This window comes from Muntiacus reevesi, chromosome 7 (assembly GCF_963930625.1).
Source record: "Muntiacus reevesi chromosome 7, mMunRee1.1, whole genome shotgun sequence".
Lineage (NCBI taxonomy): Eukaryota > Metazoa > Chordata > Mammalia > Artiodactyla > Cervidae > Muntiacus > Muntiacus reevesi.
Window position 1 is genome coordinate 81,197,040 of NC_089255.1, and position 20,064 is coordinate 81,217,103.

Consider the following 20,064-nt stretch of genomic DNA (forward strand, 5'->3'; position numbering starts at 1 on the left):
TGGAACAATCTGCAGCCTGATCGCCACGCGACAAATCCCCATAGAACCTCCACTGCCACCAGCACTAGACAACTGTCGGCTTATGTTTGCCACGGCAACAGTGACTTCTTATGACATCAGAAAGAGAACCCCAAGACCAACCAGCCTCACCTTTTCGGATGCTGGCCACCCATCCTCTCAAATGCCGGTAACACAAGCATCTTATTTCTCTCACAACTCACTCAAGAGCCGGCAGTCAGTAATAAATCAGACCTTGACAAGCATCAGGAGGACTTACATGAATCAAGAGTATGGGAATAGGACTTCCCTGGCAGTCCAATGGTTAAGACTCATCCTTTACAGGGGCCACAGGTCTGATCCCAAGTCAGGGAACTTAGATTCCACGTGCTGGATGATGCAGCCAAAAAAAAAGTATGGAAACATAACAGTAACTGTTAAAAAAAACTTGATGCTCATGTGTTTTAGATACAAGGGTAAGGAGACACTGTCTTCCTTCCTCTATAATCTGACTGTTTCTTTCCAGTGTGGACATTACCACCTAATCCATATACTTCATCTCTTTCAAGAATTCTAAGCCTCAAATCATTCCAGGGTTTCCGGGGCTCTCTCCCTCTTGAGGCCCCAAAGTCATAAGAGGCAGGAAAGGACCTTTCCTGAGAAAGCTTGGGAAAGCATTTGAGGTCAGTCTGGAAAAGGTTGCCTAGAGACTAGATGATCTTGAACTTTAGTTGCCTTGACAACAGTACAGCTCTTACTATCTAACCTGTAAGTTTCACTCCAGTCATCAAAGGCTAGCAGTGAATTTTCTGATTCAAAATGGAGACTCATGTAATCCACGATGCCACCTCCCCCCAAAATATATAATAACTTCGTAAATACTTAATAGGTGCTTCCTGATGTGACAGAGAGTCAGAGTTCCTACATTTAGAGGTCGGAGACTAAAGGAGGTAATACAGAAAACCTGTCAGAATCCAACCTTAAAATGGTTCTCTCCATTACTCTTAACTGTAAACACAGGCAACAACAGTTAATTCAACATTCAATTTCCTTAGTCAATAGGGACCTGAGCATCTCTTTTCTTTAAACAGACTTACTTCATCAGTGAGAATATGCTCTGCTGGTAGGTATCCGAGCTGTTGCTACTGTGGAAACTGAGCAAACGAGAGAGAGGTTAAGAAGTGAGAAAAATTCAGCTGGAGAAAAGGAACTGGGGCTTGGACCACAACAAGGCCAAATGGAAGGAAGAGGGACCAGATCAGCAGAATGAATGGGAAACATAGGGGCAAGTCACAAGAGCAGAAAGTGACTGAAGGTCTCATACACACACATTCTACAACTCCTCAATCTTGCTCATTAATCACATTTCCTGCTCAATAATGAACATGAAAAGAATATGTGGAAGGAAAAAAAGATTTAACTTCTCTATGATCTGACTTATTTAGGAAGAAAATGTATACATACATTATATACATATAATTCTATATGCACTGAAGCATTACCAAAAATTTCGGGAAGCGTATGTCAGAAAGTTTTATAACAGTTATCATACAGTGAGAGGGACAGGAGTGAAAGGGACTTAAGTCATACCTTACTACTGGAATTGTACTATTTGAATCTGTACTATTTCAATCGTTTATTACAAACACACATTGCTTTTACAATTTAAAAAATAACTTTTTAAAGTAACCAAACACTCAAATACAACTTATAAGAATGTCCTATCTAAAGGCAACTGGTAATATGTATTAGGAACCTTTAAAGATGATCATCTTCTGACCTTCTTAAAAGTGGAGTAACTATTGAGAAGGAATACAGCCCAGGGTTTAAAAGCACAGACTTGGGAGCCAGACCGCCTGGTTCAAACTGCCCACCACTGGAACTTCCCTGGTGGTCCAGTGGCTGAGATTATGCACTCCCCATGCAGGGGGACCGGGTTCGATCCCTCGCCGGGAACCAGATCCCACACGCTGCAGCTAAAAAAGATCCTACGTGCCACAACAAAGTCTGAAGATCCTGAGTGCTGCGCTGCAAACTAAGACCTGGAGCAGCCAAATAAATGAATGAATATTAAAAAAACAAATTCTCCACCACTCACTAGACAAGTCATCTCAGGCAAATTAACATACCTCTCTCTGCCTCTGTTTCTCAACCTCAGAGTTGAAATGAGGATAAAGTGAATGAATACACGTCAATGTAGAGCACAGAACATGACATTAGTAAACACTCCACAGAAAGGTTGGCCAGCAATACTGGGAGCTGTAATGTACCCTAAGGAAGTAGGCAGAATGTTCGCAATACCTTTAGGTACTCAGAAAATATAAGGAAAAATGGAAAGTACTATTAAAATATGGGCAGAACTACTACATATAAAAAATGATCTACCCATATAAATGAAAAAGCATGCAGCTATTTTTAAAAAACATGGTTTTATAGGATATTTAATAGCACGGAAAAAATGCTAGGCTTCAACACTCCATAAAAAAAGCAAAGTATATAAGTGCACATAGATACATCACAACCCCAATTCTCTTTTCAAAATAAGTAGCAAAGAATCATATATAATGCCCCATGTATCTATTTTTTGCAATTTAGTTTGCTTTTTTCTTTGCTATTATAAGGATGTTACCATTAACTTCCTCATATAGGTCTCTGTGTTCCTGTGGAAGAGTTGCTTTAAGGCCAATTTCTAGAAATGACATGGTTGGAATATATATTATGCATTTCTTTATACTACTGCATTTCAAACTGGCTGTACTAATTTTACCTCAACCAGAAGTTTGTAAGAGTTTACAGTGCTTCATATCCTTTTTGACATTTTATTGCCAAACCTGTCAGTGTTTACCCTTGCATGGAGGTGGTCTTCCTAGAGAGTTGAGACTTCTTTATTTGGGCATCACAGTCTTGCCTCATAGTGCCTCTCCATTTTCCCAAAAGGTTTATACATTTTTTTCTAACAATATTCCTATTTTATGTAAAATAAAGAGAAAATCACAGAGGAAACAAAATCATATAAATCATATATATACTAGAATATATCCCAAGGCTTCTTGAAGTGCTTCCTCAGGGAGTCAGTGAGGAACTGGGCAAGGTGGCGAATAAATACCAGCAGAGAAAGAAAAAAAATGGGAGAAACAGAAAGTCAAACAAGCTATTTTGGCACTGATAATTTATCTGTTTATGACCATCCCCAATCTTTTGTTCCAAAAAGAATGCAAGGCCACTTTAAAAAAAAAAATACAACAACATAAAAAATAAGTGGACAAAAATAAATGGCCATCATATTATACACTGCCATGAACTATGAAGACTTCTGTTAAGAGTATTTTAACAACAATAAACCTCTCCTAGGTCAAACTGACCTTAAAGGTAGCTTTCTATAAGTGCGATCATCAGAGAATGAACAATTTCTAATATAAAGAAGATTAAAAACAACCAGAAAAAGACAAAAGAATTTTTTCAAGGATCTGACTAAGTTGCAAGACCCCAGAGTTCCCTGAGGAGAGCCGGAAACACGGACTTAAACAGGTAATGCCATCCCATGCACAGACCCTGCCTCAGAGAACAGGAAATACAAGATCCAGGTAAACTGGAGGCCAACAGTTACCAAGAGTCCTCAGAATTTCAGCTGACCAGGCTCATTTTAATCACAGAAAGCTTCATGGATCATATCCCCTCATAAAAACACAGTGTAACTCTTTTTCTCAAAAGTAACTAACAACAATAACAACAACAGAAAAGTACCTGACAAACTGGCCTGGAGGAGGACATCCAAGATGCGTGAGGTAAAATCCCTGAGCACTAATTACTGCTTATGGCACCTGGAGTCCCTGAAGGCCTTATGTAAACAGTCAGCTAGGTTAACTTTGAGAAAACCTAAGAAATCTATAATGCAGCCATTGGCCTAGCTGTCAGTATTCTTAAGGATCAGATTTTACAGCCCTTTATTTAGCCTCCATTTAAGAATGTTCACAATACTTGGGTGTAATCTTCCACCTGACTACCTATGCCATTACAAGGACATGTGTGGTTAGTTGTGTCTGACTCTTTGTGACCCCATGGACTCTAGCCTACGAGGCTCCTCTCTCTGTGGGATTTTCCAGGCAAGAACACCGGAATGGGTTGTCATTTCCTCCTCCAGGGGATCTTCCCCACCCAGGAATCAAACTCGTTATCTTCTGCACTGGCAGGTAGATTCGTTACCATGGAGTCACCTGGGAAGCCCTTGAAGAAGTATTCTATAAGGGCAAAGATTGTTGTCTATCTTATTCTCCACAGTTATTTCCAGCACCTCAAACTCTGACACAGAGATCCACTCATTTGTTTGTTGAATGGATGAATGAAATAACTAATTTCCTAAGACCAAGCAACAGGTAAATGGCAGAACTGGGATCCCAACACAAGTCTGTCTGACTCCGGAGTTCCAAGTTTTTCTAGTCCAATCAGGATACTATAATGAGATGCCACAGACTGAGAAGCTTATAAATGACAAATTTATTCCCCACAGTCCTATAGGCTGGAAATCCAAGATGAGGGTGCAGCATGGCAGCCTCCCAGTGAGGCTCTGCCTTCTGGTTCACAGATGGTGCCTTCTCACAGCGTCCTCACTTGGTAGAAGGGGCTAGGGAGCTTTCTGGGGCTTCACTTGTAAGGGTGCTAAAGTCGCTCAAGAAGGTTCCATTCTGATGACCCAATCACCTCCCCTAAACCCCTGGGTATACTAATTGGGCATTAATGTATTTCAAGATATGAATTTTGTGAGAATACAAACATCCAGCGTTTAGTAACCACTATGCAAAAACCATAAACCTTTTCTGAGGAGTAACTTCATTCCCTCCTCCTGTTGTTTTTTTTTAACTTTTCATTTTGATGTAATTTCAAACCTGTAAAAAAGTGGCAAGAATAGTATAACGAACTTCCATACACAGTTTATCCAGATGCAGAAACTGCTTACGTTGTGTCCCACTGCAAACCTTTTAGACTCCATGGATGAAGCAAATCAACATATGCCCAAAGTCTGTTCCTGGGTAAACCAGGGCCGGCCTAGCTTTATGCAAACTGCTTCTCCTATCTCTTCTGGTCTCGGGCTCTATGCCCTAACCCTCAGGGCACCCTCAAATCCCTAGCTCAAGTCTGCATGTCAACACTGTCCTTTCTCCAAACGCCACACTCTCAGCACTGCTCCAAAGACCCTGGTCCCAGCCTGCTCCTCTGTCCTCCGCCTGCAGGCATGGTAACACAGAGGTGTACACAAACCGTAAAACCGAAGCAGTCTTGGCAGGAACTGAGTTGATGTCTTCATTATAAAGAATGGTAAAATAAGGTTTTTCTCCAAGAGGAGGACCTTTTAACTAACATCCGAGATTCACGTTCCTGGCAAGACGATGCCATTCAACAGGTAACACAGTCCACTCATGCCCTTCCTTTCACAGACCCTCTTTTCGGCCCAGGTTTCTCATCAGCAGCACTGACAGAAGTTGGAGAACTGAGCGTCACCACCCACTGGCGCCCCAGTAAGAAGCACTCCGGCCAGAAAGCAACTGACCTTCAGGGCTTTGAAGATGACGCCCGGGTGCCGGGGAGAACGGGTGGTGTTGTTCTCCAGTTGCTGCTCCAGAGCACGCCGAAGCCCAGAAAAGTCAGTGGGAGGGTTGTAGGTCCTTGTCCCCTTGTAGTGAATGGAACTGAAGGCTTCTGGGAAGCGGCCCAGCTTCCGGAACCGGTCCTGGATGAGCTTCTCTGGCACCTCGGAGGGGTGATCTGGACAAGCGGAAACAGGTGTGTGAACAGGGGCCTTTCTTTAAAAAAAAAAGTCTCCTGTCTTTCATTATAAAAGGAATACGTGGTGTGACTCCGTAAATATAAACAGGCAGAACTGCTCTATGCTGTTGGAAGTCAGGAAGGAAGGAACTGCCTAGAAGAAAGCATAAGTAGGGGTTTCTGTGAAGCAGGGGCTGGTGTATCATGACCTGGTATTGAATTCACATATACCCTCGGCTTGCAAAAGGGCTTCAGGTATACACTTTTGATGTAACGTGCACTTTTTGGTATGTGTGTTACACTTTAAGGAAGTACCTTTTTAAAAAAAAAAAGAGAGAGAATCAGCCATTTATTTAACTTTTAATATTTATTTATTTAATGACTGCAGCAGGTCTAAGCTGCATCATGAGGGATCTCCATTGTGGGTCACGGGCTCTCTAGTTGCAGCGCGAGGGCTTAGTTGCTCCAGAGCATGTGGGGGTTTCAGTTCCCCAACCAGAGATCAAACCAGAGTCCCCTGCATTACAAGATGGATTCTTCACTAGAAGTGTATTTTTTTTAATGTGCTCATTGTAAAAAATCCAAACATGTCAAAGCATAAAAGGAAAGAAATGTAGGTCCTCTGCTCCCTCCTACTCTTCAAAGGGATCTATAGTCCAGTGTTTACCCTTTCAGACTTTTTCTTTTCCTACATAATTCCCAACACACATATGCAACTTGCTTTCATCACTTAATAACATACCGTAAGCATGTGTCCTTGTACACTTGATACACTGTGAGAAGACATCTCCTTCTTCTTTCTAACAGCTACATAGTCTTCCATCCTATGTATGGACACCAGTCACCTTCTAATAAGCATTTAAAATAAATAGCTGCTCTGGAAGCGCTGGTCTTATGCTGGTGAAGTTGCAGACAACTGCCAACGTGTGAGGTTATCAGCCTTCCCATAGTTTCACCAACATTTATCCAGAAATTTAGGGAGCAGCCGTATAAACAGATTCAATAATCATTTTGGAGCTAAAACTTGGAAGAACTTTTGGTTTTAATTTTCTTTCATTTTTTTCTAAAAAAACTAAATTATTTTATTCTTTAGAAGCTAGATTCTGGGCTGACAGGATTATGTTGCCTTTTTTTTAATTTATTTATTTTTAATTGAAGGATACTTGCTTTACAGTATTGTGTTGGTTTCTACCAAACATCAACATGAATCAGCCATAGGTTTACCCATGTCCCCTCCCACTTGAACATCCCTCCCACCTCCCTCCCCATCCCACCACTCTAGGTTGTTACCAAGCCGCAGTTTGAGTTTCCTGAGTCATACAGCATAATTTCCTTTAATATTTTAACAACAAAATCACTCGAATTAACACTGGAAATATGGCTTTAGCTCAAATTTAAAGGTACAGTCATCAAAGAGAAGTAGCTAAAGTTCTGGATCCAGAAACAACTCTGGATTCAGAATCCCAGGTTCTCGCAGCCTGCTAGCTAGATCTTCCTTGGTTACATAACCTAAGCTCTCTGAGTTCAGTTTCTTCATTTGTAAAATATAGCTGCTGTTGACTGAGCTGAATAACAAAGATACATTAAGTCTGCATTTATTTTAAGAAAATGTTGGGACTTTCCTGCCGGGCCAGTGGTTAAGACTCTGCACTTTCACTGGACAGGGTAACAGATTTGATTCCTGGTCAGGGAACTAAGATTCCAAATGCCGCATGACACAGGGAAAAAATAAAAATTTTTAAAAATTTAAGGAAAAAAATGCTATCTTTGTTATTCAGCTTTTATTTTAACAAACAAATAAACAAACACCAAGCATAGTGCAAGGCATTAAGCAAAAGGAAAAAAAGAGGGGGGGTCGTTTCCCTGGTGGCTCAGCAGTGAATAATTCGTCTGCCAACACAGGAGATACAGGTATGATTCCTGTTCCGGGAAGATCCCACATGCTTGCAGAGTGCCTGAGCCTATGCGCCACAACTACCGAGCCTGTTCTCTGGAGCCCGCAAGCCGCAACTACTGAGGCCCTCGGGCCCTAGAGCCTGTGCTCCAAAAGAAGAGAAGTCACAGCAATGAGAAGCCTGCGCACTCCAACTAGAGAGTAACCCCCGCTAGCTGCAACTAGAGAAAAGCAACAAAGACGCAGCACAGCCAAAAACAAATAAGATTTTTTAAAAATAAATAAATAAATAAAGCCTATGGAAAAAAAAAGTTACTTTGAAAGGCTGGTTGTTTCAAAATCCTAAACAGGAAATTAGACCCTCCCCTCACCAAAGCTGTGAAGATCCAAAGTGGCATAAATATGCTAATCACGGGAGGCATCCTAGGCCCAGATCCTTCGGATTCTAACTCCTTAATATGGTCCTAGTCTGTCCACTCCCCACCTACTGCCCTGCCCTCGCTCAGGCCCCATCACTCCTCACCTAGTACCATGATAAGCTCCTGGCCACCTCCCTGCCTCTACACATGCCTCTCTAGTTCATCCTGCAACAGGCCTCGGGGGATCTTTTTGAAAATACAGATCTGATCACATAAACTCCTTACATAAAATCCTTCAAGGGATCTTGTCATACTTGAGACCTAAATCAAGGCCATCCATGCGTAATCTGATCCCTGAGTGTGTCCACTGTTCCCTCACACACAATCTAAGCCTCAGACACACTGAGCCTCTTCATTCAGCAAGTGTCTGGTGACAGCCTACTGTGTGTGCGCCAAGCACCCACCCAGGCTCTTCAAAGGCAGCAGTGAATAAGACAGGCAAGGTGCCTGCCTTCCTGGAGCTTCCATTCCAAGGGGAAAAGATCAAAAACCAGTAAGCAAACGAACAGGATGATTTCAGAGAGCGACAGGTGCCCTGATGAACATGAAGACGGGACCACCATGGTGCAGGAAGGACCATTTTAAAGGAGACATTTGGCAAAGGCTCCAAGGGGCTAAGAGTTGAGCTGAATCTGAAAGAGGATGGCTGGCTGGGGGAAAGCGTGTTCCAGGTAGACAGAGTAGCTTGTGCAAAGATGGGAACAGAGAAAAGTCTGGTATAGCTAGTGGAAGGAGTGAAAGGGGTAAGCAGAGAGTGTTCAGAGACAGAGGCAGGAGTGAGGCCACTGTAATTAGGAGTTTAGATTTTATCTTGACGTAACGGAAAGTCATTGACAGGTTGGAAGCAGGAGTATGACATGACCTAAAGTATAAATTAAGCTTTTAAAAAACATCACTCCCCATCCTTCAAGGAAGATGCATTGAAGGGGGCAGGAACGGAATCCAGGAATTCAGGGTACAAATACCTACAGTTCCCTGGACACAACAAGCTCCTTCAAACCACTACAGGTTCATCTTCCTAGAGCATCCTTCCTCCCCTCCTCTATCTAATCAGTCTCTAGAGTTCAAATGTCACCTCCTCTTTCCTAGATCCCACAAAGAGGTGTACAGTGTCCCTCTTCTGCACACTCACAGCTCCAGGAGCGACACCCAGCACAGAACGGAGCACGTGTGGCGTCTCCAACTAGACTATCAGCTATTCGAGGGTGGGAATTGGTTTTTTTTTCAGTTTGGGGTCCTGGCAGTCAGCATGTGACCGTGTGCACGTAATAAACTTTGTTAACTGAATTAACATTAATAATGAAACTGTTTTCGGAGCCAACACTATCGTCCCCACCTGCATCCAATCACTGTCGCACCTGCTCCCTCATCCTCCCACTCGGGCGATGCTCTTGCTTCCTATTTCTCTAAGAAAGCAGAAACAATAAGACAACTTCCGCCACGTCTACCTACTTACCCGTAATCGTGTGCATATAATCTCCCTTCTCTCCTATTGTTACGGATGAACCGTCCACGCTCCTAAGGTCAGCCCTCCACCTGTGCATCACTCCTGCTCTCTTACATCTGCATCTCTTCCTTTCATCACTCCCAGCAATACACAAGTATCTGCAATACCTCACATCTTAAATTTCAAAAAAGGGGAAACTCCCTGAAACCCCCCACATCAGCCTCCTGCTGTCACTTTTAGAACCCTTTATAGAACTCTATGAAAGAGATTAATATACTACCTTAAGATTTTTCCTTCTCTTTTTTTGATCCCACTTTGATCAGGCTTTCAGGCCCACCATCCCTGGGAAACAGTCTTACCCAGATCACCAAGGGCCAATCGGCAATTTCTCAATCCTCATCCTGCCCATGAGCAGATTCTGACATGGTTGATCACTCCATCCTTCTTGAAACACTTCCCCAGGCAGAAACTTTTCTGGGCAATCTTCCACCGCCAAGTCGCTACTGCAGCCCAGAAAGGTCAATGTGTGGCAACCGAACCCCATCTACTTACCAGAGCCCAGCAGCTGGGTGTGTACAGTCTCATGGAAAATGATAACAGCAGGGCCCAGGGTGGACAAGGGGACGTCCAGGCCACAGCGGGCAGTGGTAGCCTTGAGCTCCTTAGTGAAATGTTTCAAATAAGCTTCTGAGGCATCCCCAAGGAACTTGAAGAGGTCATTGTGCAGTCGGTCTGCATGAGTTCGATAGATGACGAGGTCTGAGATGGCCAGGACCTTAAGCAGCAGCCGTGTTCTCTGGCTTAGATTCACTGTAGCCCCCAAGAGCCCTTCCGTGTCTATCACGGCCACTTTGTGGACTGGGTCATATGCTGCCCACACTCCCACAGTGCAGGACTCCTGGGCAGGGGAGGTTTTGAAGACTTCTCGGCCATAGAAGAAAGTGTGGTTGAGGGTATGAGACTTCCCATCCCCAGTATTTCCAAAAATGGAAACCACTTTCAGATGCTGATCAGGTTTGCAGTCCAATTTCCTAATGAAGTCCTCTTCATTTGTTACCTTCCCAAAAAAAAAAAAAAAAAAGGGGTGGGGGGAAGACAATGAAATACAAAAACCGCAAAATAGCTAGAAACACCTGCAAGAATTAAGTGCTTGCCAGCGCTCCTCGCTCCTCGATTGACTTGTCAATGTGGCAAGGAAAAGAAGTCCCAGGATAATAGCCTCTCACCCAACACTTACCCCTAGGCAAACAGCTAACAGGAACTTTGAAAGCCTCAGTCAGTATATAAGAACTTAATGGTCATAAAAATGTTAAAACTATAAACTCTTAAAAGAAGGCATAAGAGGAAATTTTGCAACCGTGGATTAGGCAATGTCTTTTTAGATATGACACTAAAAGCAATACAACAAAAGAAAAAATGGATAAAATGAACTTCATCAAAATTAAAAACTTTTATTCTGCAAAGGATACCATTAGATGAATAGACAATCCAAAGAATGGGGGTAAATATTTGCAAACCACATATCTGATAAGGGACTAATGCTCCAGAATATGTAAATAATTCTTACAACTCAGTAAGATAAAATAGCCTAATTAAATATTAAGCAAAAAATCTGAACAGATATTTCTCCAAAGAAGACATACAATTATCAATAAGCACGTGAAAAGATGCTCAACACCATAGCCATCAGGGAAATGCAAACCAACCACAAGAAGATATCCCTTCACTCCCACTAGGATGGCTATGATCAAAAAGACAATGGCAAGTTTTGATGAGAATACAGAGAAATTTCAAAGCTCATACACTGCTGATGAGAATGCAAAATGCACAGCCACCCTAGAAAACAGCATGGCAGTTTCTCAGAAAGTGAAACACGGAGTTACCATATGTCTCAGTAGCTCTACTCCTAGGTATAAACCAAGAGAGTTAAAAAGATACATCCACACAGAACTTGAACATGAATGTTCACAGCAGCATTATTCATAATAACAAAAGATAGAAACAACCCACATGTCCATCAGTTGATGAATGAACATATAATGTCTGAATATTATTCAACTATAAAAAGTACTGTATGCTACAACATGGATGAACCTTGAAAACATTATATTAAGTGAAAGAAGCCAGACACAAAATGTTACATACAATTCCTTTTATATGAAATGCCCACAATAGGTCAGCTCATAGAGACAGATTATATATTAGTGGCTGCCAGGGGTGAAGGGAAGCAGGAAATAGGGAGTGACTGCTAGTGGGTACAGGGTTCCTATCTGGGTTGATGAAAATGCTAAGGACTTAGACAGTACTAAGGACTGTACAACTTTATGAATATACTGAAAGCACCGAATTGTATATTTTAAAAGGATGATAAATACATGGTATGTCACTTACATCTAAGTAAAACTGTTTAAAAAAAAAAAGAACAACTTACTAGTCAAACTCCTTCTATTCATAATTCGACTGTTTACAGTTTAAAAACACTGCAGTCCTTATAAAAAGTCAGGCCATGAGACTTCCCTGGTTGTCCAGTGGTTAAGAATCCACCTTCCAATGCAGGTGATGCAGGTTCCTAAACAAGGAACTAAGATCCCACATGCCACTGGGCAACTGAGCCCAAGCACCGCAACTACTGAGCCTGCAAGCTCTAGAGCCCATGCTCCACAACAAGAGAAGCCCACACCACAAACAGAGAAAGCTTATGTGCCGCAACGAAATTAAAAAAAAAAAAAAGTCAGGCCAGGAAGGAAGGGAGCTGGTGTCAGTGAGATAGATCCCAGACTGGAGTTCCAGGAAGATGCTCAGGGTCTATAACTCTCAGAATACAAATTCCCAGGGTCAAATCTCCTAATTCAAACACTCCAGCTAAAGGAGTTCTACTCCAGCTAAGGGAGTGATGAATCTTTACAACTCGTTCTCCAGCCAGGAGGCAAACAAACAAACAAAAAAAAAAAAACACATTCCTGACTCTCAAGAGTCTGCTGGTTTGATAAAAAGTTACAGGAATGCAGACCACTGGAGGTGATAATATGATGTCTTCATTTCCCATAATCTTATCAAGATGGTAAAGCACTATTCTATTAATAACATCGCTATGATTATTACAGGAACAGCCTTAATGACAATATTTTATTTACTGAATGCCCACTGCACTGACACTGCCCCTCGCTAGATCCACGAGGGTAGAACTGAGTCTGCCTTTACATCCCCAGTACTTGGGATACAGCCTGGCACAGAAGAGTTGTTCAATATCTAGTTACCGAATGAATAAATGCAGTGCACCTTGCTAGGTACTTTGATCACTTTTCTCCACCCTCGATCGTCCACAGGGCTGAACACAGCAGCAGCATTTGATAGCTGGGCTCACTGATCTCCCAGGCAACTGAGAGAACAAGAAGTTACACAGAACAGCCCACTTTGGACCCATGTCACTCAGCCAGTATCATTCCAAGCTGCTAAGCTGGCCGCAAGAGAAACAAAACAAAAGCTCCATAAACCTCTACCAGCAAGGAGTCAGATAAGGTCAGAGTGGCCAGCTGCAAGAGTCATCAAACAGTCTGGAGGAAGAAGATGAGGCCCAGGGGTTTTCTCCCCTGGAAATGAACTCAATCATGAATCCATTGTCCAAAAAAAACCCACAATAGGTATCCAGGACACTCAAGAGTGGGCACCTGAAAAGGGGCCTGTAGGAGCTGTTAGGTACAGAGTTAAATGTCTCAAGATTTATACCAATTAAGTACCACCAAATGATGGGCATAACATATATAAGTAACTCACTGGAGTCAGCATTTGGGGATACGATTTTGGCACCAGGTGTCCCGGGGTATGCTAAACACACAAGTACATGTGCGCATGTGCAGATGAGTCCAGCGCAAAGAATTCTAGGAGGTGGAGTTCAAACCTCAGGCTGGTTTTTCTACCAAGGAGCCCTGGATAATCATTCAGTATGCACTGACTGCATTTTTCCACATGTAAAATGAGGATATAACCATCTTTGCCTCCCCTGACTGGGTACTGGTTGCTAATCAAATCAACAGATAAACGAGAAAATGCCTGGCAAATGGAAACCATGCTTTGTTTTTCCTTCTTCTGCCTTTCGCATTCTTTTGCTCCCTGTTATACTACTCAACTCATACTTCACCTGTGGGCAGTTTCCCCTGAGCCAGGAAGGAGACAACAGCCTAGGTAGTAAGCAGCAAGACCGGTTTTTCAGTCAGAACAAAGTGAACTGAAAGCGTTAGTGTCTGAGTCCAACTCTTTGCGACCCCATGGACTGTAGCTCGCCAGACTTCTCTGTCCATGGGATTCTCCAAGCAAGAATCCTGAAGTGGGCTGCCATTCCCTTCTCCAGGGGATCCTCCTGACCTAGGGATTGAACTCGGGTCTCCCCCACTGCAGGCAGATTCTTTACTGTCTGAGCCACCTGGGAGGCCCTCAGTTGGCAGAAGAGAAGGTCAAGGAAAGATAAGAAGATTCCCCTTGATGAAGGAAGGCCGGGGGCCGGGAGAACAAGGCTGCGCTCTACTCACTCCGCCTCTTCCCCGTCTGCCTGCTCCCACTCTGCTCCATTCCTGGGCTAAAATAAGCTACCTGACTCTGAGCCCTGCCAACTGGTCACCCCACCCAACCTGACATGCTGGGAATGCTCCTCGGCCCTGACCCAAAAGCAAAAACAGGAGCAACACCCCAAAGGCGCTCCTCCTTTGCCTTCCTCTGCCTTCCGTCCTCCTCCTGCTCACATGGACCTCAGGCAAGTCAGCAACCCCCAAATTCCACTCCCAGAGTGGCCCGGGAAAAGCTACTTAACTCCTGAAACCTCAGGGAAATGAGATGGCAAGAGATTCTACAACCTATAAGGCTACTGAGAGGACTAAAGGCGATAAGGCACGCAAAGGGCACAGTACACGCCTGGCACACAGCAAGCGCCTGATGATACCAGCCATTATTTAGTTAAGACGAGCCCGCTGGGAAAACACCCAGGGGCACAGCAGGAGCACCCGGGCTTGTGCCTGCTTGTGGCTCAGAGGTTGCTCATCCAGGGACTGAGGCAGTGATGGGGTGAAATCTAAAATAATTCTATCTAAAAACGAAAAGATCTCACTGCTTGCTCCTGATAACTCCTTTCCACTCCCCCTAAGCAAAACAACATAGTATTATTGATACTGACGTTATAGCTTAGGCTTTCCTTGTGGCTCAGCTGGTGAAGAATCCGCCTGCAATGCAGGAAACCTGGGTTCGATCCCTGGGTTGGGAAGATCCCCTGGAGAAGGGAAAGGCTGCCCACTCCAGTATTCTGGCTTGGAGAATGCCATGAACTGTATGGGGTCACAAAGAGTCGGACACGACTGAGCGACTTTGACTATCACCATACCCATCTTGAAGAAACCAAACGACACACCCCTCCATCAATGTCTCACCCACAAAGCTTTTCACTTTGTGTGAAGTTCCAAGGAGAATTTCTAGAATGAAATGTTATAGTACTCAATGATCTATACTGTTTCAGCTCAGAGTTCAGAGCAGTTTACAACAGTGAAAAAGGCAACCTCTGACCCAAGCAGGCAAGGGGAATGATGACAGTCTCCCTGGAGAGATTCCTTCTCGGCCCTCAGAGAATTATTCCAGGAAGAATGACCATGTGGGCTTTGCTCTGAGGCGGCCGAGGGAGGGAAAAGCAAAAGATGGGACAGAAATCGAAGTAAAAAGCCTTGGAAGGAGGAAAGTTCAACAGAGCAAAGGCAGTGAAGACACTGGAACACACTCCAAAGGAAAGAAACTCAGGGCTGAGGTCCTCTCAGTTCTGGTCACTCTGGGTGCAGAGGATCTGATTTGCACCAACTACAAACACACAGTCCTCTAAGTTTTCATAGCTGAGGACAAAATCAGGTCCTTTCCCAAAGTAATGAAAGGGCTAAGGGAAGCATGACTTCTCTGCCCCTCACAGCGCTCATGGTAAATTCCACCCTTGGACAACAGATGATTTTATACCTCTCCACTGAGATTCTAAAATTATTCAAAATTGATAAATTATCCCCAAAGTTAAGTTTCCACTAATTACATTTATGTGAGGGTCTGTACTGGAGAAGACTCTTGAGAGTCCCCTGGACTGCAAGGAGATCAAACCAGTCAATCCTAAAGGAAATCAACCCTGAGTATTCACTGGAAGGACTGATGCTGAAGCTCCAAAACTCCGGCCACCTGATGCGAAGAGTCAACTCACTGGAAGATACCCTGATGCTGGAAAAAACTGAAAGCAAAAGAAGAGGCCGGCAGCCAATGAGATAGTTAGATAGCATCAACAACTCAGGACAGGAATTTGAGCAAACTCTGGAAGACAGTAAAGGACAGGGAAGCTTGGAATGCTGCAGTCTATAAGGTCACAGAGTCAGACACAACTCAGGAACTGAACAACAACTCTGGTTTTTTCTGCCTTCATTCCATTTTTGCCTGAACTCCAACAAAGAGATAAAACTCAAAGAAACCAAACCAGATTCTCAATATTGGCAGAACTGGGACCACTATCTCAGAAGGAAACGAGAACTTGATTACTTCATTTAATCTGTAGACAAAAAATATGCTGCTGGCCATTTCAGTAAACAAAGAATGCTGTCTGTCATTCTGGTAAACAACTAATGTTGCTTCCATCAAGCCATCGGTCACTGCAGCCACCCCACCCCTCCTGCCATGATTCACCCTGAGGGGATTCAGGATGGAAAGAAACAGAATACTGACTCTGGATAGTGAAGATGTATATCAAAGGAATAATTTCAATGAGACCATACTCTTGCATCTTCCCACCGAAAAGAACTGAAATCATTAACTTGAGATTTCTGTTCTTTGTGATTAGCAGTGATCTTTTGATGTTGGACTAGAAAATTTTTCTTTTTTTTTTTCCCCAGCAAAAACTCCCTTATATCCTGGTTCCTCTTTCAACTCCTTGAAACAGTTCCTCAAAGCCATCTGGGAGGCTACCCTAGGCTATACTCCTCAGTAAAGTCACCAAGTAAAACCTAATTCTCAACTTTTAGGCTGTGTTTTTTCTCTGTTGACCAATCAACAAATACGTATCAAGCTTCATCTAGTATCTGGCACTAATCTAACAGTGTAAGACCAATATAAGTATAAAATTTAGTTAACATTTTCCATCTTCTGTCGGAAGGAAAGAAGCAGAAAGTGAGGACACTCTTCTCTGAAAAATCCAGAGCCATTTTCATCATGTTGAAAAAAACTCCAAGCAAAGATTTAAGTTCATGGCCTAATTTTCAGACAAAATTTTACTTAAACAATGTCAAACAGATAAGGAGTCAGTCCACTGTTAAAGTCCAAAACCAAAGGAGGTTCCATTCCAACAGCAAATCCCTACTGCCATAAAGTTCTAGTAAACCTGCTCCCCCAAACCCAACTAGTTCAGAAAATTACCTTTCATCCTCTCCTCAAAGCACTGTACATTGTTGTGTTTATCCATGCATGTGCCAATCAAGTTTCATGTAAAACACAATTGTTTCTCAATCAAATGTTTTCTTAAGACCACTAAAGTCACAAGATTGGCTTCACAGACACATTGAGCGCATTTGCTAAGGGCAAAGATCATTTTCTTCCACTCCAGCATCCTCAAAAGAGTTCCATTACTTGAGAAGTCAGGAATTCTCCTCCCGTGTCTTCTAACTACCAGTGGTGCCTCTGACATATGACCTCACAGTGCTGCCTTGCAGCTCTTCTAGCAGGAAGGAGAAATGTTTCTACGTAGAGATGATCCACAAAACACATTCTTTTAGATGGGTCAGTTTTAGCTCCCTGGTCAGTTTCTTTGACTTCACCCAACTCACCCAGTTCAGCTGTCTATTTATACCTGAGTGAAAGCCTTTCCAAAGCAATACTAGCTTTTGGGGATTGCAAATACCACGTCATCCTCAAGACCCACATCATCCTCAAGGAACTCTTCCAAAGAGCTTCCAAATGAAAGATGCCCCCTTTTCAGTGGCATGGCATGGCATACTTATATCTGGCCAGCTATAGAAACAGACGGATGCTCTGGCAAAAGGCTCTGGGATTAGTAGTAACAACTCCAGGCTAGACAGAAGTCGGCAGAGCTGAGCACAGGGAACTACACTCAATATCCTGTGATAAACCACAAAGGAAATGTTTTAATTTTTTAAAAAGCAAGAGCTCGATTCAGATCCACCTCCACCTAGATCGCGCCAGGGACAATTTTCTCTACCCTTCTCTTACTCATAGCCTCCAGTTCCCACCCACCACCTCTGTTAACATTTTCCCATTATTCCTGGTTCCAGCTTCCCTCTAGAGCATACTCCAGGCTGGCAAGGGTCTAGGTCGTGCTGTTCACCACTGGTGCCCTAACACAGGGCCTGAGACACAACAGAAAATCTGTACTTACTTGTTAAGTAAGTGAATAAACACAGCACAGAATGTCTAGACATTATATTCTCTCTAGGTGAGGGAATGGCACAGTATTACCCCTAAGGGTCCAATCTGGTCACTTCCCTGGTGGTCCGGTGGTTAAGACTGCAAGGGGCATGGGTTCAATCCCTGGCTGAAGAACTAAGATTCCACAAGCTGTGCGGTGTGGCCAAGAAAATATCTTTTTTTAAAGTGGAGGGGTACTTCCCTGGCGGTCCAACAGCTAAGACTCTGCACTCCCAATGCAGAGGGCCTGGGTTTGATCCCTGGTTGGGGAACTAAGATCCTACCTGTCTCAACATGAGTTCTCATGTTGCAACTAAGACCCAACACAGTCAAATAAATAAAAATATATATTAAAAAAAAAAAAAGCGGAGGGGTCCAATCTGCCTCTATCACTCACTGACTTCAGAATAACCTTAAAGAAGTTATTTAATTTCCCTGGGACTCCATTATCTCACCTGTAAAATGAGGGTAACAATGTAATTTACTTCACAGGATTGCAGTGAGGATTAAGTTGACAGAATGCACAGCAAGCACTCAGCACAGCTGAGGCGTGCGGTAAATGCTGTTAAATAAAAAAAGTGCTGACTGATGTTGCAGTGCCCTGGTCTGCCTCTAGGCCACACTCAAAGAGCAAATGCAACATTCAAAAGAACTGAAGGTACTAGTGGTTTTCAGTGTAAAATTAAAAGTGGATACTTTCTTGTAGTTCTGTATCTTCAGTATTTTAACATGACCAGTCTATGTTATTTTTATAACTGGAAAATGACAATTGTTGCATAAAAAAGACAAAAAATCACTGCCCTCTGGGATGGACCGCTTAACAGGTACAGGGTTTTCTTCTAGGATGATGAAAATGTTTTAGAACTAGACAAAGGTGGTGGCCGCACCACACTGAATGTACCAAATACCAATGAATCGTTCACTTAAAAATGGTTAATTTTATGTTACATGAATTAACACCCCTATAAAAAAATCAGTGCCCTCAGAAAGCTTACAGGCTAATGGGAAGAAGAAAGACAATAAACAAACAATATATACGGCAAACAAAATGTCCATGGACGAGTGAATGAAGAAACTGCAGTACATCTAAACAATGGAATTTCTCTGCAATACAAAGAAATGAACTGAGACATGCAACAACCAGATGACCTTCACAAACATGATGGTAAGTGCAAGAAGCCAGATACAGAACAGTACCGAATGATTACACGAAACTCTAAGAAAGTCAAATCTGTAGCTGTAGAGGGCAGATGAGTGATTGCTGGGGACGGAAGTCAGAAGGAAACCTGAGGGGATGGAAACGCTCTATACCTTGAGCGTTACGGGAGCTCCAGGGGTGCAATCGGTTAGCGTGCGGTACTTACATCTCGAGTGTTGCGGAGGTGGTTACACAGGTGTACACACATTTGTTGAAACTCACAAATCTGTACACTTACAATGTGTACATTACGGAGACGTCCCTGGCGACCTAGTGGTTAAGACTTCGAGATTCCAATGCAGGGGCCTCAGGTTGGATCCCTGGTCTGGGAACCAAGATCCCACAGGCCATGGGATGCAGCCAAAAAACAAAAAAATGGTTTTTGATGTACATATTATATTATGTGTAAGTTATACCACAAGGGTTGGTTTTAAGTACATGTTATGTCAAACAAGGATAAGCAGAGTGACGAAAAACCAGGAAAGCGGAGCGGGACTACAGCAACAGCCAGGAGTTGCTCTTTTAAATCTGGTGGTCAAGGAAGGCAGCACTAGAAAGCCAAAGTCTCTTTAGATCAATCCCTTTTTTAAAAATGCAGCAAACTCAATCTTCACAGCAGTGAAAGGAGAAGAAACGTATGAACAATCCAAAACAGTACATAAGCAGGAGTTCCCTGGCGGTCCAATGGTTAGGACTCTGCTCTTTCACTGCTGAGGGCCCAGGTTCAATCAGATCCCTTGTTCGGCAATATCCCCCAAGTGCATGATGGTGTGGCCAAAAAAAAAAAAAGAATATGGTACATAAGCCTAAAGGGATTCCTGGTAGCTCAGTTGGTAAAGAATCTGCCTGCAATGCAGGAAACCGCAGTTGGATTCCTGGGTCGGGACAATCTGCTGGAGAAGGGATAGGCTACCCCCTCCAAGTATTCTTG

At 43.1% G+C, this 20,064-nt stretch overlaps 1 protein-coding gene across 1 annotated transcript in view; it reads right to left on the minus strand.

The window, feature by feature from the left end:
* Positions 1-20,064, minus strand: part of ZFYVE1 (zinc finger FYVE-type containing 1) — a 44,398-nt gene that overhangs the window by 12,675 nt on the left and 11,659 nt on the right. The window contains exons 3-4 of the mRNA XM_065941708.1: positions 10,070-10,574; positions 5,543-5,757 (exon numbers count right to left, since the gene is read on the minus strand). Of these exons, the coding sequence (XP_065797780.1) occupies positions 5,543-5,757; positions 10,070-10,574 (720 nt within the window). The remainder of the gene's footprint in view (positions 1-5,542; positions 5,758-10,069; positions 10,575-20,064) is intronic.